We start from the raw sequence: 22,717 nt of genomic DNA, 5'->3' as shown, positions 1-22,717 counted from the left end.
GCTTGTATCCATCTTGAAGTTGTTCTCCATGGCCTCACCAAGCTCCTCCCATGCCTGGGTTTTTGTCTCCGTCACAACCAAAGATGCAGCCAGTACCTTTCAGCTGCCCCGGCGGTCCCACAGGCCATAAATGGTCAACAGGAATCTTCCTTCTTCAGCTTGACAGTATCCGTCAGTGTTGGTGTCCACAAACGTGTTCGCCGGTTGCTGCCATGACTGGCACCGATCACTTTACGGCCACAGCTCCAGTCAGCCGCCCCAGCAATGGAGGCGCGGAATATCGTCGACTCGGACTCAATCTCCCCCGCCTCCTCTGGGATGTGAGCAAAGTTCTTTCTGAGGTGGGAGTTGAAATTCCTTCTGACATGGGAATATGCCAGTCATTCCCAGGAGACCCTCAAAACTGCAACGTCGGACCGGCATCTTCCCCCACCATCGGAACCAACTCACCACCAGGTGGTGATCAGTTGACAACTCCGCCCCTCTCTTCACCCGAGTGTCCAAGGTTTCCTTCCACATCCCATAGTGTATGAAGCCTCATAAAGTATGTGATGAGTTCAGTCGGGGTTTGTTCTGAAAGTCCCGAACAAAATCTGGCACGTTTGAATGTAAATGAACTTTTGTTCAAAAACTGTTTCTTAGCGCCTTAAATAGTGCATTTTCGATCATGTTCATCAGTCTGAAGATATATGTATATGTATGTTTAGTTCACCTTTGGCCAAAATATGAACTAGTTCATTAAAGTCCACATTGGTATGCTGTGTTTGAGCCTCACTGACGAAGAGATTTTAATGGTCAATGTATCTGACCAATGGTATGTGGTAAATCTATGCCATTATTTGTTAATTCATTCAATGTAACATAAATATAAAGAGAGAAAGGTAAGTATGAATTAAGCTACAGTATTATGAAAAGTGAAAGTGAAAAAATGCAGCCCTATGGGGGGCACAAACCAGTGCAATCTGTAGGCCGGTCCCAAGCCCGGATAAATGCAGAGGGTTGCGTCAGGAAGGGCATCTGGCGTTAAAACTCTGCCAAACAAATATGAGCGTTCATCTAAAGAATCCCATACCGGATCGGTCGTGGCCCGGGTTAACAACGCCCGCCCCCGGCACTGCTAACCTGCAGGGCGTCGGTGGAAATTCAGCTACTGTGGGTCGAAGACAAAGAAGAGGAGGAAACCGGATCCAGCGTCAGAAGAAAAAGAGGAATGCACAGAGCCTACAACTGAGTGTAGGGACTTTGAATGTTGGGACTATGACAGGAAAAGCTCAGGAGTTGGTTGACATGATGATTAGGAGAAAGGTTGATATTCTGTGCATCCAAGAGAGCAGGTGGAAAGGTAGTAAGGCTAGAAGTTTGGGAGCAGGGTTTAAATTATTCTACCACGGAGTAGATGGGAAGAGAAATGGAGTAGGGGTTATTTTAAAGGAAGAGCTGGCTAAGAATGTCTTCGAGGTGAAAAGAGTATCAGATCGAGTGATGAGACTAAAATTTGAAATTGAGGGTGTTATGTATAATGTGGTTAGCGGCTATGCACCACAGGTAGGATGTGACCTAGAGTTGAAAGAGAAATTCTGGAAGGAACTAGATGAAGTAGTTCTGAGCATCCCAGACAGCGAGAGAGTTGTGATTAGTGCAGATTGTAATGGACATATTGGTAAAGGAAACAGGGGCGATGAAGAAGTGATGGGTAAGTACGGCATCCAGGAAAGGAACTTTGAAGGGCAGATGGTGGTGGACTTTGCAAAAAGGATGGAGATGGCTGTAGTGAACACTTATTTCCAGAAGAGGGAGGAACATATAGTGACCTACAGGAGCGGATGTAGAAGCATGCAGGTGGATTATATTTTGTGCAGACGATGTAATCTGAAGGTGGTTACTGACTGTAAAGTAGTGGTAGGGGAGAGTGTAGCTCGACAGCATAGGATGGTAGTATGTAGGATAATTCTGGTGGTGGGTAGGAAGATTAAGAAGACAAAGTTAGAGCAGAGAACCATGTGGTGGAAGCTGAGAAAGGAAGAATGTTGTGCGGCCTTCCGGAAAGAGGTGAGACAGGCTCTCGATGGACAACCGAAGCTCCCGGAAGACTGGACGACGACAGCCAAGGTGATCAGAGAGACAGGCAGGAGAGTACTTGGTGTGTCATCTGGTAGGAAAGGGGAGAAGGAGACTTGGTGGTGGAACCCCAAAATACAGGGAGTCATACAAGGAAAGAGATTAGCGAAGAAGAAGTGGGATACTGAGAGGACTGAGGAGAGGCGAAAGAGAGTACATCAAGATGCGACGTAGGGCAAAGGTAGAGGTGGCAAAGGCTAAACAAGAGGCATATGAAGACATGTACACCAGGTTGGACACGAAAGAAGGAGAAAAGGATCTCTACAGGTTGGCCAGACAGAGGGATAGAGATGGGAAGGATGTGCAGCAGGTCAGGGTGATTAAGGATAGAGATGGAAATTTGTTGACTGGTGCCGGTAGTGTACTAAATAGATGGAAAGAATACTTTGAGAAGTTGATGAATGAAGAAAATGAGAGAGAAGGAAGAGTTGAAGAGGCAAGAGTGAAGGACCAGGAAGTGGAAATGATTACTAAGGGGGAAGTCAGAAAGGCATTACAAAGGATGAAAAATGGAAAGGCAGTTGGTCCTGATGACATACCGGTAGAGGTATGGAAGCAATTTGGAGAGATGGCTGTGGAGTTTTTGACCAACTTATTCAACAGAATACTAGCGGGCGAAAAGATGCCTGAAGAATGGAGGAAAAGTGTTCTAGTTCCCATTTTTAAGAACAAAGGGGATGTTCACAGCTGTGGGAACTATAGAGGAATAAAGTTGATGAGCCACACAATGAAGTTATGGGAAAGAGTAGTGGAGGCTAGACTCAGGACAGAAGTAAGTATCTGCGAGCAACAGTATGGTTTCATGCCTAGAAAGAGTACCACAGATGCATTATTTGCCTTGAGGATGCTTGTGGAAAAGTACAGAGAAGGTCAGACGGAGCTACATTGTGTCTTTGTGGATCTAGAGAAAGCCTATGACAGAGTACCAAGAGAGGAACTGTGGTACTGCATGCATAAGTCTGGTGTGGCAGAGAAGTATGTTAAAATAGTACAGGACATGTATGATGGCAGCAGAACAATGGTGAGGTGTGCCTTAGGTGTGACAGAGGAATTTAAGGTGGAGGTGGGACTGCATCAGGGATCAGCTCTGAGCCCCTTCCTGTTTGCAGTGGTAATGGATAGGCTGACAGATGAGGTTAGACTGGAATCCCCTTGGACCATGATGTTCGCAGATGATATTGTCATATGCAGTGAAAGCAGGGAGCATGCAGAGGAACAATTAGAAAGATGGAGACATGCACTGGAAAGGAGAGGAATGAAGATTAGCCGAAGTAAAACAGAATATATGTGCGTGAGATAGCGAGGGTGGACGACTTCAAATATTTAGGGTCAACAATCCAGAGCAATGTTGAGTGTGGTAAGGAAGTGAAGAAACGGGTCCAAGCAGGTTGGAACAGCTGGCGAAAGGTGTCTGGTATATTATGTGACAGAAGAGTCTCTGCTAGGATGAAGGGCAAAGTTTACAAAACAGTCGTGAGGCCGGCCATGATGTACAGATGAGAGATGGTGGCACTGAAGAAACAACAGGAAGCAGAACTGGAGGTGGCAGAAATGAATCAGTATTTTGTTAAATTCCTGGTTATACATCAAGTGTCGAGACAATGAGATGAAGATGAGCTCAGTCAACATTTTACCCTTCACTTTACTCTTCACTTCACAAACATAATCAAATCGAATTTTATGATGTATAGAGCAAATGTATGCTATTGTCCATGGGTAATTTTCATACAATTTAGTTGTGTATGGTTAAATTTTCCCGTGGTGAAACAGCCACCATTAAATTCCCATTTTCAAAAAATAATTAATTCAAAGTTTTAGTCAATTATAGTGAAGGGGACACTTATTGAAAGAGCAAATGGGGATGGGCCATTTATTTATTATTCTCTTGTTTTAATTATTGTGTATTCATATATACATAAGGCTAAAGATGTAAACAGCTTCAGAAAATCGTTTGACTTGTACAGTTTCATGTTGCCCGTCAAATTGTTCAGATACAAATGCACTCATGTCTTTATATAAATATGACGATAGTCATGCGATAGTTCTGACACTTTCACAAAATGTATTCATTTTCATTCATATGTTAGATATAACTTTTATTTTTCTGTCTGGTGGTTCATTGAAAACGAAATTGCCCATGGGTGGGACTGTGAGTGCGAATGGTTGTAGGTTCATATGTGTGTCTGCCTGGCAACCAGTTCATGGTGCACCCCGGCTTTTGCCCAAACATAGCTACAATCAGCTCCATCATTCCCGTGACCCTTGTGAGAATAATGGCTCAGAAAATGGATAGATGGATGTGTGACAATGCAAAATGGCTTCTTCATCTTGGCACTTCAGCTCACAGGTCCCTCTTGTGTATTGCAACAACATAAGGAGGGTATCTGCAGTGGCATTTACAGTGAAGACAGGTGGAGGGACAAAGAAGGACCATTTCTAAAGTACCCACCGCCTGCCACACCAACACACACAAACGCAAAAAAAAAAAAAACAAAACAGAAAAATGTCAAGACAGTAAGATGCATTTGTGTTAGTTTTCTTCTTATCTTTAAATGTAAATAGCACCCACAGAAACACCTTGTAAATATAAAATTTCTTTCCGGAAACTTAACCCTAACCTTAACCTAACGGTAAAGACATTTTTAGCAAAGATTTGAAATTATTAGGCCTACTTTTATTTAATTATTTTTTAATCTCTGTTCTTGTTTTTTCTCTGTTCTTCTGAACCAGCACTCCTGCAACCCATGTGAGGATAAGCAGCTAAGAAAACTGATGGATGGATTTTCTTTTGAATTGATTTTCAAAATACAATTCAGTGGGCCTGTGACATGGTGGTGCATCTAGTTAGATCATTGGCATCACAGTTCTGAGGACCAAGGTTCAAATCCCTGCCCCACCTGCGTGAAATTTGAATGTCCTCCCCATGCCTGCGAGGGTTTTCTCTGGGCACTCCGGTTTCCTTCCACATCCCAAAAACCATGCATTAATTAGAGATTCCAAATTGCCCTTAGTGTGATTGTGAGTATGACTGTTGTCTGCCTCTGTGTGCCCTGCAATTGGCTGGCAACCAGTCCCGGGTGTACCCCGCCTCCTGCTTGAAGATAGCTGGGATAGGCTCCAGCACCCCCGCGGCCCTTGTGTGGATACGCAGCTCAGAAAATGGACGTATGGAAATTCAGTGGGCCATATCTTTTTAACGTTTTTGAGTATATTATGTGAAAATGTCTCATACAGTACACTACACATATATGTTTATATTCTGTGGACTTAAAATGACCTAAACCACATATGGCTGTGTTGGACACATCACTAAAGAAAAGTGGTGTTGGTGCTGGTGGTGGTGTGTGTGTGTGTGGGGGGGTGGGTTCGGGGCTCGAAACCATGGACAGTCGCCTCTTTCCCTCCCTCCTCGGTTGTCTTCCGGGCGCGTACTCGGCAGCTGGCTGCTTTACAGCTCCTCCCTCCAATGTGTGGCTTTTCTCACAAAACATCCTCGGATGTGAACAGTTTCACCGAAGAGCACTTTTCCCTCTGAAAAAAATGGACGGACAGCCCAGGCGTCAGATCTCCTTTATCAACCTCAGAGAAAGGAGAGCATCCCCTAAATCTCTGTCAGCGATGGAGATTTGCACTGGCTTCTGCCCGGGCTTGCACTTGGCTCTGGTTGTGTGGCTCGTGATAGCCGGTCACAGTTTTCAAAATACTCAGGCGGAGATAAGTTGCGCATCTTGCCGCTCCCCGCTTCTACTTCACGGAGGTCAGCCAACAAACGACCTGAGCGCCATTAACAAGATTCATGTGAAGTTTAGGGAACTCGGGATTAGTCGACAACATGCTGGAATGGAAAACGACCAAGAGGATGCCCCTTACTCGAAGAAAGGCGCAACCGGGTCCGCGACTGAAAGTCATCGTGGCGGAGAGACTGGTTGGGGCGATGGCGCTACGCTACCGAGAGCGAAAAGAAACATCCCCGAGTTTGCCGAGTTGGACGGGCTCGGATCCTCTGGACTGAGTAAATCGGAAATAAGAAAGAACAAGGACGACGGGAGAGGACATAAACAGCAGGATGAGCCCAAAATCACGAGCAGTACTTTCGCCCTGTCTGGGGATTCTGCACATAACCATGCTGTCGTCTACTGGTCTGGACAAAACAGCAGCGTAAGTCCAACTTGGATTTCCATTTCCAACTATGTTGTTGGCGTTCGGGGGACCACCAATTACGCACCAAGAAAGACTGGGGGGTTCTGTCGTGCAGAGTTGCCGGGTCAGAAGAAGTCCAAATGCCCACCACAACATAATAGTCCGCCACTACCGACGACATTCTAGCACCAAAAACCCTGGCTATCTATTTTGCGTGACATTTTCGGAATATAACCATTTAAGTCCAGTCTACCGCGTGGCCCGAAGGTCACGCGCTATAAATTGTAAGATTTAGTTCCAGTAATTTATAGCTGGAGAGGGAGAAATGGCAATGATCTACTTGCGTTATACTAATGCGTAATTCATCTCCCCCGCCGAAATACGTCCACCCCGCAATCTAAATTAATTGATATGGGGGAGGAGCTCATAAATTATTGCCCACGTTGCTATGAATCCTTTCATTTGTGAGAGAAACATTTTAGTCATTAGATATTTCAGCTAGCATAGGTTTGCTCCCTTGATTAGTAGTGAAGTATTTGCTGAAATTAACTGTGGGCAATGCGAAAATAATTTCACAGTTACACTGTTTACATAAATTAAATAAAAACCAACAAGAACAACACTCATATCTCAAAGATGGGGGTTTAGCCAGATTTGCAGTATCACCTAAATGGTGGTGCAATAGTTCACTTACTTGCACCAAATTCTGAACGTAGTATGTATTGAAAACATTTATTGATGTATTTCTTTATTTATATGAATGCGGCACATGGAGCATGAATTTCCTATTTGTCATTACTTGATATAAATGTATGAAATCATAGTTGTCCTTGTGACTGATTGTGGGAAGGGAATGTCAACATTTGAGCATCAAAAAATGTGGTAGTCTGATGACATTACATGTCAAACACCAGCAGATACGCCACACACTGAGTAGAAGACGCCACAATACTGGGAAACACAAGACAGCTCTAATAGGAAAGGATTTTCGCCACACTGTAAGTTCCATTGGAAAAGGCCTTTGTCCTCTTAGTGGTTTCACATTCTTAATGCAATATTGTGCTTTCTGCCCATGCTTTATTCCATTTGGGGGAAAAAAATGTCATATTTAGGCTTGTCTAAGATGATTATGACATGGTGCCTGAACTTGTTCTTTTACCCGCAGTCAAGACTGAGGCGATGTGAGCGGAACATGATTGTGTGCACATGTAGTTATGCGAGTTTGAGTTAGTGTGTGCTGCCTGCTGAGCTTAACATCTTCAATTATTTTTTTGACCAACAAGGCCATCATTTGAGAGTATTTTTTTCCCTTTGTGGCAAATGGAAAGTAATGTCTGGCTACAAGATTATCATTGAGAGAGTTATGCTTCTTCATCTTCATTGCCACATGACTGTTATGTTAATGAATGCAGTTTGTAAATCAACCAGGAAGGCCTCTGACTTGTGTCTACCAGTAATTAAGTTAAAGTAAGCGTAAGTGGAGAACTAATTAGGAGGACTGTCTGGCTGCAGATCAATCACCTTATCCCGAGTGCTAATTCCCTGCTTGCTATTTTTATCTATTTTTTGGCTTCTAATTACACTTCTGATATTTTTGTTAACAGTATTGGTTTCTTTACTTAGACACTTAAAGACACTGGGGCTACACTTTTGTTTCAGTGATAATCCAGCCTCCTGCGTGGTTGTGATGAGGGACACATTTTTTAAATTGTACACTCTTAACTTCTCAATGTACTCTTGAGGATGGCTTGAACGGAAAATCTTAGATTCTATTTTCATAGATGATGCAGCCAGGCTACAGCTTCCAGCACGGCCAAATCTTGATTTTCATGAGTGCAAGTAACTACGTGTGTTTAACAATTTGGCTGACCCATCGGCGCCAAGTGGGGGATGTTGGTGCAGCAAATGGTGTGCCCTTGGATATGAGCTTGGCAGACTGACTGGGTTAGAAACAAATGATGGTTGTAGGTGGTATAAATACTTGAGGTCTGCAAATGTACGTAGTTAAGCCAGCAGTGGCTTCACCAGCTCATTCTGTATTGAATAAAGGTACCAACAAATGTTCAATGTTCCAGTCACACACAGATCACTGAGTCTTCTTCAGTCTGTAGAAATGTCTCCATGCGAGATTTTTACCCTGTCATGAGTTGAGAGCAGGACCCATGAGCAGGCAGAGGCAGATGTAGTATGATGAACAATTTATTGATGACGGTAAAAGATGTGATCCAGGGAGTGTTGGCAGGCAGTGGATTGATGAAACAGGCGAATGGCTTGTTGGCAGAACTGCTGTGGGACTGGAACGCCAGGGAATACTGAAAACAAGGAAACACAAGAGTTACCAAAGGAACAGGGAAGAGTTTAGCTTACTTGGGTCTGGTGGTCAGTAGTACCACTATGAAAGCCTGCAATACTTTGGCATCGAATTTAGGAAAGAGGCAGGCTTAAAGGGGAAATCCAGTGCTTGCATTAACAGTGGATCCAATAGGTCATGTAATATGTACCCTATTTTGACAATGTGATGTTAAATCCTATCTCATTTAATAGTGTTTTGAGAAGATTTTTATCAACAATTACGAATTTTCAGGGGCGCTGCCATTTTCCCGAGTCACATGATCTACGTGGGTGCATTTGACGTGTACCGTGCCGTTCCAAACGCTGGATTACATGGGACGCCATTATGCCCAGCGCTGATTTATCGGATTTATCCTCATCTGATGAAGAAATAGCAGTATTGGTTGATCGAGAAGACGGAGTAATACTTCCATACAGATTTGAACTTTTGGATGTAATTAATGTTGAGTATTCAGATGGTTCTTCGGCCGGAATGACGCTGAGTCTGACTACTCTGAGGCCTACACGCAACATAAGTGCGTAAAGAAAGGCCCCCGGAGCTCCGGGCCGGCAGCTGCAGATGGTTCTTTGGATGGGAATGATGTCTGACAAGCGAGCTGAGCTTCGGCGTCTGGCGAGCGAGCTCCAGCAGAGGCCACGAGCCGAGGTTCCAGGCGGTGAAGGCCGTTAGCCCTGAAAGTCGAAGCTAGGCTAAAGGCCCCCGCTGCCACCAAAGGTCAGCTAAAGGCCTCCTGATAGAAGCCATTTCGATTGGACAGTGTTGACGTCCGTTGTGATTACGCCTATGGCAGTGCAGTGGTCCTATTAAAAATCGAACTGGGGTACGCTGGGCCATGAAACTACCAAAAGTGTACCCAACACCTTGAAAAGCTGGATTTTCACTAGTCATGAAACTGTAAACCCTTCTCTATATATGTAAATAATTCACTGTAATTTACCAAAAACTATTGAAATTAAAATGATGTTATTTCTTCAGATCACCTGCACTTGCTGTTACTGGTATGAAAGGTCTGACTATGTTAAGGCAAAATTAACTAAAGTAAGATTTCTCATCTCATGTCAGAAACTAATACTATTCTCTTTGTAATTTATCACCTGTTGGTGTTTAAGATTAAACTGTTAACGGTGACATGATTACAACAGCTACTGAATTTCCTCAACAGGATTACTAAAGTACTTATTTCATGTATCGAGCAAGGGATCTCGTATCTTTAACATTATGTTTTGAATGACTGCATATTAACGTGCCAACAATTTAAATAACTTTCTTTTGAATTTATAGTGGAAGTTTGTCCTTAGTAATTATAATGAATCAAGAAAATAACTGATTTTGAGGGAGGGATTGAATTAGGTACAGTAATGGTTCCTGCTTTAGGACTCACTCCAGCCAAGAAACACAATTTGTAATCTACTATTTAAAGGGCTCCTGTCATGAAATGGATGATTTTTAGTATGTTATTAATGAAAAAACGTCAGCCAATATGTTCTCATCCCTTTTTTCACCACAAAACGTGATTTTGACGTATACAGCTTTTTGTAACTCCCGCCATGAAAATCCTCTCGAGGGATTTGTTTTCAAGAAGAAGCAGGAAGTGATGTAAAGGACAGCGGCGCCCCCAAGTGGACTAGTTTGTTTCCATTAGTTTTACCTCCGGAAAGGTAGCTCCTTGGTCCTTCGTGTTAGCCAACATGCCGGCTCATTGCATTGCTGAAATTTGCTTGAACACTCGGGAGAATGGATTTAGCCTTCATAAGTTTGCAAGAGACACGGTTCATTGTGAAAAATGGATTGCATGGGTGCAGAGGACGAGAGCTTCGTGGGTTCCAAATAACAGATAGGTGTGTCTACAGCTACTAAAAATAATAATAGTTTGGGGCGGCTCTCTCATAGCATAACAAAAGATCCGCGTACGAAATATGTTTATGTGCGAGTCAGACGGCGTCAGGCTGCTGCTGCGCGGATGGCGGGGCGAATCTGAAGAACCCAGACGAGAATGGCTCACTCAGCCGCATGCAAACAGAAATGCGTCCCGGCACGACGGTGATCATCAAGTACTGCGGCGGCTTTGAACATCCGCCTAAAGGCAGCATGGCTCGTGTCCATTATATGCCACCTCAGTGCCAAAAATCAGCCACACCGGCTGAGGCACCGCGTTCGGGGGTCACGGCTTCTGCGAAGGCTGTGCGTCAGGCTTTGTGGACGGGGACGGCTCTGAAGAACCCAGCGGAGAATGCCTCCCTCAGCCGCGTGCGCGCATAAAGCGCCCCGGCTCGACTGTGTTGCTCAGTACTGCGGTGTCTGTTAACAACCTCCTAAAGCAGCACGGCTCGGCTCCGTCATAAGCCACACCGGCCGGCTGCGATGAGCCGCGATGGCTCATCTCCGCCACGGAAGTGGATCGGACGGGGATGCGGTTTGGCCGTGATCGCATATCATCTGAATCTGGCTCAAAACAATAGTGTAATATTGCCCCGGTAACTTCAATCGGTTGTGTGGTGTTCTCCTTTTCGAAAAGAATTTCTGTGTCAGAAGGGGCGCGTTTGTCTCCCATAGTTAGGGTGCACCGTGTGTTTTCATTGGCGAATGTCCGGGTGATGTAACGGACGGAGGACGCAGCCAATATGGCGACCACTTGGATATCGTAGAATGACACTTCTGCAACTTTGCGCATGGATGACGCGGCTTTCCGCTCACATTTATTTTTTCGTATAGACATTGAAGTGAATAATGTTATATTTATTTTACATTACAATATCAATTTTAGAATTTTTATAGGGATGACACATGGGCTTTAAAATCATGTGAAATTCAGATCGCCCTCCAAGAATCCCAGTATTGACCAACTTCATTGATTCACCTTAATAGTCACCTTACTACTCTTGTATTGTGTGTGTATATATATATATATATATATTATATATATATATATACATACATTGATCAATATTATATATTACTATATATTTATAATATTCAATCCCGCATCCGCCAGTGTGGAGTTTGCATGTTCTTCCCATGCCTCCTCCGGGCACTCCAGTTTCCTCCCACATCCCCAAAACACTCTAAATTGACCCTAGGTGTGTTATTGACTCCAGCTGTTTGTCTTGATGTGCCCTGCGATTAGCTCCCAACCAGTTCAGGGTGTACTGCGCCTCCTGCCCGTTGACAACTGGGATAGGCTCCAGCACTGAGGATCAGCACCCAAGAAAATTGATGGATGGATCAATATTATATGTACACACACCTTTTTTAAGAATGGCCCATTATTCACCTATATTTTAAGGACTATTAAAAGGAACTCTGTATTGTTGATCTACAAGAGCGGAGGTAGGAGCACGCAGGTGGATTATATTTTGTGCAGACAATGTAATCTGAAGAACGTTACAGACTATAAGGTAGTAGTGGGAGAGAGTGTAGCTCGACAGCATAGGATGGTGGTGTGTAGGATGACTGGTAGAAGGTAGGAAGATTAAGAAGGCAAAGGTAGAGCAGAGAATCAGGTGGCGGAAGTTGAGAAAGGAAGAATGTTGTGTGGCCTTTCGGAAAGAGGTGAGACAGGCTGTAGATGGAAAGGAAGAGCTCCCGGAAGACTGGAATACTATTGCCAAGATACTCAGAGAGGCAGGCAAGAGAGTACCCAGGTGCTTCCTGGTAGGAAAGAGGGGAAGGAGACTTGGTGGTGCAACGCCAAAATACAGGAAATCATCCAAGGAAAGAGATTAGCGAAGAAGTAGTGGGACATGGAGAGGACTGAGGAGAGGCAGTAGGAATACATTGAGATGCGACATAGGGAAAAGGGAGAGGTGGTGTAGGCTAAACAAGAGGCATATGATGACATGTACATCAGGATGGATACAAAAGAGGGAGAAAAGATCTCTACAGGTTGGCCAGACAGAGGGATAGAGAAGGGAAGGATGTGCAGCATGTAAAGGTGATTAAGGATAGTGATGGAAATATGTTGACTGGTGCCAGTCGTGTGCTTAGTAGATAGAAAGAGTACTTTGAGTAGTTAATGAATGAAGAGAATGGGAGAGAAGGTAGGCTTGAAGAGGCAAGCATGAATGACCAGGAAGTGGCAATGATTAGTAAAGTGGAATTTAGAAAGCCACTGAACAGGACGAAAAATGGAAAGACAGTTGGTCCTGATGACATACCAGTAAAGACATAGAAGCAATTTGGGCAGGTGGGTGTGGAGTTTTTGACCAACTTATTCAATAGAATACTAGCAGGAGAGAAGATGTCAGAAGAATGGAGGAAAAGTGTGCTTGTCCCCATTTTAAAGAACAAAGGCGATGTTCAGAACTGTGGAAAATACAGATGAATGAGCCACCCAATGGTAAAGTATGGTATGGCAAAGTGTACTTGAGCCTAGACTCAAGACATAAGTAAGTATCTGCGAGCAATAGTATGGTTTCATGCCTAGAAAGAGTACCACAGATACCTTATTTGCCTTGAGGATGCTCGTGGAAAAGTAAAAAGAAGGTCAGAAGGAGCTACATTGTGTCTTTGTAGAGCGAGAGAAAGCCCATGACAGAGTACCAGGAAAGGAACTATGGTACTGCATGTGCAAGTCTGGTGTGGCGGAGAAATGTTAGAATAGTACAGGACATGTATGAGGGCAGCAGAACGGCAGTGAGGTGTGCCGTTGGTGTGTCAGAAGAATTTAAGGTGGAGGTGGGACTGCATCAGGGATCTGCGCTGAGCCCCTTCCTGTTTGCGGTAGTAATGGATAGGCTGACAGATGAGGTTGGACTGGAATCCCCTTGAACTATGATGTTCGCAGATGATATTGTGATCTATTGAATTTGGCAGTGGTGACACCAACTCTACAGCAGACGTTCGATTTTTAAATGCAGTGGGTTTACGCCAGTCAACTCAATTGCCAAAACTGGCAAGTCATCACTTTAGCCCGTCTCGCAGGGCTACACCAAGCGCAATGCTGGATTTGTGCCAGCCCCATGACTCAGCAAAGTTTAGTGTTGAGCATACATAAACAATGGCGATCATAAATAATGAAAGGTTAAACATTTTTCATCGTCGGCCCCGACTGTTTTCCAGGCACATGGAAATTTAACATATTCCACACCACAATTCGACATGTACCTCAAACAAGGCCCCATACGTGTACACCACAAAAATGACTTGCAATATTTATGTGTATATTTGATTTACAATGAGTGTAATGTGATATTAATTGTTTTTTTTTACATGAATAATATTTAACAAACCTTAACTTTGAAAAAACAACAATAACATTGAATAAATATGTAAAAATATATAATTTACAACAGCAAATCCTGTGAATCGTGTTAATTTTATCCATTTACTGCTTTGTCCTGAGGTCAGGCTCATAAAAATATAAAATATATTGCACTAATCTTCTCGTAAATGGTCTTGATTGTCTGATAGGCAGTTTTATTTTTGTTCTGCTTCTGAAGTACCGTAATTTCTCAAGTATAATGCATCATGAAGTATATTGCTCACCCCCGATGTTGACCTAAAAAAAATCAGGAAAAGTGTTCTACCACACAATGATGTTATGGGAAAGAGTAGTGGAGGCTAGACTCAGGACAGAAGTAAGTATCTGTGAGCAACAGTATGTTTTCATGCCGAGAAAGAGTACCACAGATGCATTATTTGCCTTGAGGATGCTCATGGAAAAGAACGGAGAAGGTCAGAAGGAGCTACATTGTGTCTTTGTGGATCTAAAGAAAACCTATGACAGAGTACCAAGAGAGGAACTGTGGTACTGCATGCGGAAGTCTGGTGTGGCAGAGAAATATGTATAGTACAGGACATGTTTGAGGGCAGCAGAATTTAAGGTGGAGGTGGGACTGCATCAGGGATCCGCGCTGAGCCCCTTCCTCTTTGCGGTAGTAATGGATAGGCTGACAGATGAGGTTAGACTGGAATCCCCTTGGACTATGATGTTCGCAGATGATATTGTGATCTGCAATGAAAGCAGGGAGCAGGTGGAGGAACAATTAGAAAGGAAAGGAGAGGAATGAAAATTAGCCGAAGTAAAACAGAATATATGTGCATGAAGGTGAGTGGAAGGTGCCTGGTGTTCTATGCGACAGAAGAGTCTCCGCTAGAATGAAGAGCAAAGTTTATAAAACAGTGGTGAGGCCAGACATGATGTATGGATTAGAGATGGTGGCACTGAAGAAACAACAGGAAGCAGAACTTGAGGTAGCAGAAATGAAGATGCTGAGGTTCTCGCTTGGGGTGAGCAGGTTGGATAGGATTAGACATGAGGTCATTAGAGGGACAGCCAAAGTTGGATGTTTTGGGGACAAGGTTAAAGAGAGGAGACTTAGATAGTTTTGACATGTTCAGAGACGAGAGAGTGAGTGTATTGGTAGAAGGGGGCTGAGGATGGAGGTGTCAGGCAAAAGAGGGAGAGGAAGACCAAAGAAAAGGTTGATGGATGTTGTGAGAGAGGACATGAAGACAGTGGGTGTTAAAGAAAAAGATGCACGTGATAGGTTTAGATGGAAAAAGATGACACGCTGTGGCGACACCTAACGGGACAAGCCGAAAGGAAAAGAACAAGATTGTGCATGTGCTGATGTAGCAATAATATAATCTTGGGATAGGCCACAGGACACGCTTGTCCTGGTCCCTGGAATTGTCAGAACAGAATCCCTCAACCAACTAAAATAAATGCTCAATGATGGCATAACATTTTATTAATACTGTTCAGAACACATATTACAGTCTTAAATAAATATTGAAAACTTCTTTTTCTTTCAGCTTTTCCCGTTAGGGATCGCCACACCGTGTTATCTTTTTCCATGTTTTTCTCCTACATCTTCTCTAACACCAACTGCCCTCATGTCTTCGACGACAACACAGTAAAGTGCCCGGGCTCGAGGGTGTTGTTCATTGCGTACTGCGGCAGCTATGAACAACCCCCTAAAGCAGCACGGCTCGGCTCCGTGATAAGTGACCTCGGCACGGAAAATGAGCCACAACGGCCGGCTGCGTTGAGCCGCAATGGCTCATCCCCACTGCGAAAGTCGATCAGCTGGGGAGGCGGTTTGGCCGTGATCACATATCATCTGAATATGGCTCGAAACAATAGTGTAATATTGCCCTGGTAACTTCACTTGGTTGTGTGGTGTTCTCCTTTTCGAAAAGAGCTTCCATGTCAGAAGGGGCATATTTGTCTCCCATAGTAGGGTGCACCGCGTGTTTTCATTGGTGAATGTCCGGGTGACGTCACGGACAGAGGATGCAGCCAATATGGCGACCACTTGGATGTTGTAGAATGACACTTTCGCAACTTTGCGCATGGATGACGCGCTCGCCACTCACATTTATTTTTTCGTATTGACATTCAAGTGAATAATGTTATATGTGTTTTTCATTACAATAATTATTTTAGAATGTTTATAGGGATGACACTTGACCTTTAAGGTCATTGTTCGCAACTAGCATCAGAAAGACATTGGTCAAAAATGGCATCCATGGGAGAGTTCCCAGTACAAAACCCTTGCTGTCAGCAAATAATACAAAGGCTCATCTCACATTTACCAAAACATCTTGATGATCCTCAAGACTTTTGGAGAAAGATTCTTTGGACTGGCCCATTACATCTGGCGTAAAAGTGGCAAAGCATTTCCAAAAAATAATATTTTGCCAACAGTGAAGCATGATGGTGGAAGTGTGAAGGTCTGGGACTGTTTTGCTGCCTCAAGACCAGAACAACTTGCTGTGATTGATGGAACAATGAATTCCACTGCACTGTGTACCAGAAAATCCCAAAGGAGAACATCTGGCAATCACTTGGTGCCCTCAAATACAAGCGTTCTTGGATCATGCAGGAGGAAAACAATCTGAAACACACCAGCAAGTGAATCTCTGAATGGCTTAAAAAAAAATTAAGGATTTGGAGTGACCAAATCAAAGTCCGGATTTAAATCCAATTGAGATTACATGATGTGACGAAATAGTCTGTTCATGCTAGAAAACCCTCCAATATGGTGGAGTTGAAACAATTCTGCAAAGAAGAGTGGGACAAAATTCCTCCAGAGCAATCTGAAAGACTCATCACCAATTGACCCCTCCGTGGATATTGCGCAATCCGCGTCGCTGACCAATCAGAGGCCAGAGATCTGCATAAACCAAAGCCCGTTTTTGCTCCCGCCATTTTCTCTGACAACATTGAATGGTCCAGTATAGGCTTAGTTAGCGTTTTATCGCGTATTTGGGTTATTTAACAAAAAATATGGTTAAGAGGTGTAGTCACGGACTTTGTAATAGTGACGACAGGTATCCTGAAAGGCTAGTTGGTGGAGTTCGATTCGTACCCTTTCCAAAACCGAAGACCCAATACGAAAAATGCCTTCGATGGATCAAACTTTGTGGAAGACCGCATCATCAACTAAATCCATCTAATATCAACCGGAACACATATGTTTGCATGAAGGTATGCCCTATATTTGATTTTTAATAGATGTCTCGTATAAATGAATTCGAAGTTCTTCGCTAGCATAACACTGCTGCGTGTGAACAATTGCCACACTTATTCTTTGTTGAGCGATATTTAGCGATGATCGGACTGCACAAACGTATTGATTTCTTGCTGGCTCGCGGCCGAAGCTTAACCAGACTGTGTTTGCACGAAGATATCCCCTAAATTTGATTTTTAATACACGTCTCGTATAAATGAATGAGACGTTCTGCGCTACCATAACATTGCTACGTGCGAATGATTGAATGAAATCAGAAGCATGGCGTCTCTCTCAGTTAAGAATGTATTGTAGTTAGAATCTATAATATATCGTTGATTTGAATGAAATCAAAAGCATAGAGTCTGTCTCAGTTCAGAATGTATTGTATTGTATTTGCCATTTTTACTGTTTGTCTTGCGTGAGCGCACGTGGCGTGACGTCACTTTAGGAGGCGTGGTTAAGTGCCCTGTACGGAGGGGTCAATTATCACAAACACTTGATTTCAGTTATTGCTGCCAAGAGGGGCACAACCCGTTATTAGATTCAGGGGCCATTTACTTTTTTAAAGAGGGTCAGAAATGTTTCATTTTATTTTGTGGCTTGATAAATTGAATTGTCATTTGAAAATGGCATTTTATTTTTCCTTGGGTTGTCTTTGAGTGATATTAAGATTGGTTTGATGTTTTGAAAAGTTTGTGTGTGAGAGCGAATAAAACGGGAAGGGGGGGAATACTTTGTCATGGCACAGTACATGATGAACTGGTCGTCAGCCAATTGCAGGGCACATATAAACAAAGAACCATTCGCACTCACATTCACACCTCCGACCAATTTAGTGTCATCAATCAACCTACCACATATGTTTTTAAGACCTGGGAGAAAGCGGAGCTCCTGGAGAAAACCCAGAGACACGCGGGTACGTGTTTGTATGTTCTGTACAAACTCCTCACGGGCGGAGCTAGGATTTGAACCCTAGTCCTCAGAACTGTGAGGCTGATGTGCGAAGTAGTTTTCCACCCTGATGTAGTTTATTTTTTGAATTGCTAAATTATAAACGTGAAATTTAAATAGATCCCATACAAAAGCTGCTGTATCAGAAAATATGCCTTTAAAACGATGATAATACACAGTTTCAACTGGCACAAATGGACTTTTAGTCTAATGCAATGTTGTATAACTGTTATGCATAATGAGAATTTCATATCCTCATTTAGCTTTATAAGAGTCAAAATTTGGGAAACAATTTTATGATGAAACGTTTTTCAGAACCACTAAAATACGACGATTATAAACATAAAGTTCCAACGTTGTGACTTAGTCAATAAAAACTGAGCTTTGTAACCATTTTCAGGTTGTCATACTGTTGTGATTGGTCAGTTAATATATTATTATACAATATTGTTAAGCTTATATTTGCCCCCACTGATTGTTTCAAAACCAAAAGGTGATAAATGACAAAGTGAGCACTACAGTATATCCTTCATTATTGTCAGGTTTAAAAGCTTGACTCTCTATTAAAAGAAGGCGAACAGACAAGGCTTCAAGTTTTACTTGCTGCAAGGGGAGCGACAGGACTTCCCTGCTTCCAACCAACTCCAACTTGTGTCTCCTTGCAGCTTCTTTTTATTCAGTGAATCACATAATGAGTGTGTGTGTGAGTGTGTCACAACCATTGAAGGCTTGCGACACATAAACTAAGAAGTGTCAGACTGTTTGTTTACATTTGTTAGATTGATTACATCAAGTTAGATTGATTACATCAACACAATGAGTTCAAAGGTACAAGCTTGGTCGTGATGTGTAACCAACTACAGTTTGAACAAAATGAGAACATATGGATGATTATTTTAACATTTCCCTCCTGTTTATCATTTTGGAAATACGAGTGGGGACATCAGAAGCTTCCCTCTTGCTGTTGCATTTTCAGAAAGTTCATCATTTACACTCGAGCGGACAAAGGGGCATCAGATGCTTTCTTTTGGCTGTAGCTGTATATAATCAGGGTCTACTTGTTGTAAAAGGGAATAGTTCACAAAAACATTTGACATTGCTCTAGCCATCATGGATTTCAAGCATGGGATTATACACAATGTGAAAAGGCAAAACAACCCAAGAACAGTAATTAAAGGTACAAAGAACTTCAACATAACAAAATACCTAGGTCCAAAGGTGAACCAGGACCAATAGTAATAATAATACTAATAACAATAATAATAATAAATAAACAGTGGGTGAACATCGTTGCTCATTTCTGAACCCATCAAGTGCGGGTACACAGCAGCCCAACCAAGTCTAGTGTAGATATTCTTGGTACTGGAGTCGCGAAACATGTAAGGAGAAAGGCAATTGATGTCGAGGTAAGGACACACAGCCTCCACTGACAGTGGAAGCCGTGATTAGAGATGTATCCCTCGCTGGTGATTGGGACAGTCATGCAGACTTTTGCACTCCATGGCATATAAGGGCAAACACAGAAGAGATTCTTCAGCTCTGCTAGTGACAGTGCAGAGTCCTTGTCCATTTAAAGTCAAACCATTGTCCTGCACCCCCTCGCTCGTATTTTTCCAAACAACAGTCTTTACATCTTCATCACCATGCAAGTCAGGTTGCACACGCTCTCCAGGTCTTGGCGGAGGTGCGTGAAAAGCTGCAGTCATCTCAGCAACACCTCGTGTTCACGTCTGGCCAGGGTTTCCTCCTCGTCCTTCTTAGGCATGAGCAGCAGCTGGTTGAAGTCAGCTTTGTGCTTCAGCTTCTAGTATTGGTACAGGAAGTCAACTGTCTTGGGTGTCATCTTGAGGTGACGGCCCACTTTCTCGGTGTCCACAAACTGGTAGAAGACCTCCTCCATCTCTTGCAATTTCATCTTGCGGACATTGACACGCTTTTCCTGCGGGTCACATTTACAAGCAAGACACAAGGACGACGAGGCGAAAGAGATGAAGCCGAGGGCAGCCATGTCCTCTTTATTGTCCCTTCCAACCTTTCCTATCAATTTGCCTGTCTTGCTCCCGACGCTTTCCTCATTTTCAACTTCAGTGGTGGAGTCCCGCACCACAGAGTCACTGCCTTTAAGGCCCGAGTGCTTGGGCCAGTAGTACTTGACCTTGACTTTGTCGTTCTGAGTGATGATGGTCTCTCCAGGCCGGAGTGGAGGCTGTTGCTGGGAGTGTGCGACCCGTTGGTGGTGTGCTCCATCTTCTCCAGGTTCCCATTGCTCATCTTTGGGATCCACAAGGCACAACTGACATGGACCCACTTGGTTCCACTGCGGGTAGGCTTCATAGCATCGCCCGTTTTCGGGCACAACTGGCACTTTGGCAGGATACCTGGTGGACGCAGATATTGCACTTGTTGCAGAACACCATCTCGTTGTCGTCCTCTCCGTTGGGGAACTGGCACGTCGCACACCACATTCTCGTTGTACTCGATACCAAGGCCTTACTGTGTCTCGGTAGTGTGTGTCATGTTGTTGTGACAACGGTGCTCAGCACTCTATGGCGAATTCATCCAGTGGAAGAAGGGAAACCTTGCAAACTCCTCGTCGATGACCTGCAGCCAGGTGACATCTTCCTCGTTGAGGTCGTAGTGACACACGCCCTCCGCCAAAGTCTTGATGTCCACATGAGGACCAGGGTGGCAGATGTGCAGATCAGCTTCTTAGGCCTGATGAACATGACATCCTTGCTTTCATCAGTTAGCATCACGGGCCACGGGCTCCGGGATGGACTGCGGGCTAACGGGCACGTGGATACCCTTTTTCTCGCTTCTGCTTCTATGGATCGGCCAGGACGTAGTAATCCTCTGCGTTGAGCTGGTACGAGTCATGCACCTTCATGGTGGTGATCAGGTCCGTCCTGAAGACCTCAGATGGTTTCTCTCTGCATCCTCTCCTGGCCTCGCATGAAGTCTGGGACCAGCAGGTGGAATTGCTGGCATTGTCGGACTCGTCGCTGCTGCAGACTTCTTTTCATGGCGGGGCATCTGATTAGTTGATCTGTCATTGGTTGTCCACGGAGGGACACCATATTCACATAAGAGTACCAGGTGTTGGCGTCCATTGGAGAGGTGAGATTGTCCTTGCTCCATGATGATTCATGTCCGTAGATCCAGTGATAAACACGTACAGTCCCAGACTGGCCTGTGCGGAGGAGCCATGGTCCGAACAGCACGAAGGCCAGCAGTCCCAATAGAGGCTCTCCTTTACCGAACATGCTCAAGCGCGGATCAGCTGAATTCTTCACCGGTTTGAGACCAGGGCAGCCTATTGCTACCCCACCCTTTGTAGCCAGACTTCCACCGCTACTCGTCGTTGAATGAAAAGGGAGCCACAGGCTTGCAGTGGGACAAGTGTATCCATGTGGGACGTTCTGCTATCTTTATCACCATGGGAGTGGAGCATCCCAGCGAGGTGAGGACCAGCACTTCCTCTTGATGCCTTTTCTCAGGACACAATCACCAATAGACACCAACAGCACCTGTGAAGAAGGCACAGTAGGCGGCAGATCATTTGCTTCTTTCACAGTTTTATTTAGCAGCATCTCTTTCACCCAGTCAAAGTATTTTCTTCTGACTGCTGCACTGGCCGCTCTACCGTGGGCAGTCTAATCTAATCTAATCTAATCTAATCTAATCTAATCTAATCTAATCTAATCTAATCTAATCTAATCTAATCCAATCTAATCTACTAGATACTATTTCAAATGGGAACAATCCTTTATCTGTTGGGGTTATTTTCATATACAGTTTTACTAAATGTAGTTTTCCTTAATCAAGACTTCACTGTCCCATTGCTTCGTTCCACTAATTCTGCACGATGATTTTTTTTTTTTAAAGTTATTTCTAGATTTGCAGATACTTGACTATTTTTTTTTCATTAACAAAATGTGGCACATTGTTGCCATATAATTTTTCTGGGATGCCATGAGAAGGAATAATACTTTGCCACAGTAATAGCATCAGCACTTGTACATGGAAAAATCTCCACCCACTTAGATAAGGGGCATATCAACACTAAACTACATTTGTAATGCTGTTTAACTCAAATAAAATTAATGTGTAAAAACTGGAACGGCTGACTACCTTGGGGAAACTGCCCTCTCTCAGGTCTGCAGTTCCCTTGAGTATTGTGTTTGTAGCAATTAACACATGATCTACAAATTTTTTTTTGAGTAGGAATTCAATCCAAAGGTGTGAAAATGTCCGTATAATATCTACCATTACCATCCCTCCTGTTGAGACATGGCAAGGCCCATGACTCAAAATTGTCAGTATTTTAAACAGATTTTTTTCTTTTTTTTTTGATAATACAGGTTTTCCCCTGATTATGTATATCAGTGGTCTCAAAAGTCCATTCACATCAGGGCCGCTGAAGGCACATTCTGGCTGAGGCTGGGACGCAGCCTCAGCGTACATGCACACAATTTGTCATAACATGTCATTATTCAAGCCGCTTATCCTCACTGAGTTGCAGGAAAGCTGGAGCCTATTACATCTAAATTCGGGTGAAAGGTGGACTACACCCTGAATTTGTCGCCAGTCAGTCACAGGGCAGTTATCGACACCATCACTGAGCGGAAATCGATCCCACACTGCTCACACCAAAGGCAGACATGTGTACCACTACCCCCTCAGTGATTCTAGTTGC

The 22,717-nt window shown here is 43.7% G+C and overlaps 1 protein-coding gene across 3 annotated transcripts in view; it reads left to right on the top strand.

Annotated features, from left to right (window-relative positions):
* Positions 1-5,541: 5,541 nt before the first annotated feature.
* The window catches only part of sorcs3a (sortilin related VPS10 domain containing receptor 3a), a 294,433-nt gene continuing 277,257 nt past the window's right edge, over positions 5,542-22,717 (top strand). For all 3 annotated transcript variants that reach the window (XM_061830272.1, XM_061830273.1, XM_061830271.1), the window contains exon 1: positions 5,542-6,276. In XM_061830272.1, the coding sequence (XP_061686256.1) occupies positions 5,659-6,276 (618 nt within the window). In that variant the 5' untranslated portion in view covers positions 5,542-5,658. The remainder of the gene's footprint in view (positions 6,277-22,717) is intronic.

This window comes from Syngnathoides biaculeatus, chromosome 9, assembly GCF_019802595.1.
Source record: "Syngnathoides biaculeatus isolate LvHL_M chromosome 9, ASM1980259v1, whole genome shotgun sequence".
NCBI lineage: Eukaryota > Metazoa > Chordata > Actinopteri > Syngnathiformes > Syngnathidae > Syngnathoides > Syngnathoides biaculeatus.
The sequence above is the reverse complement of the archived record's forward strand: the minus strand, read 5'-3'. Positions and strand labels throughout refer to the sequence as shown.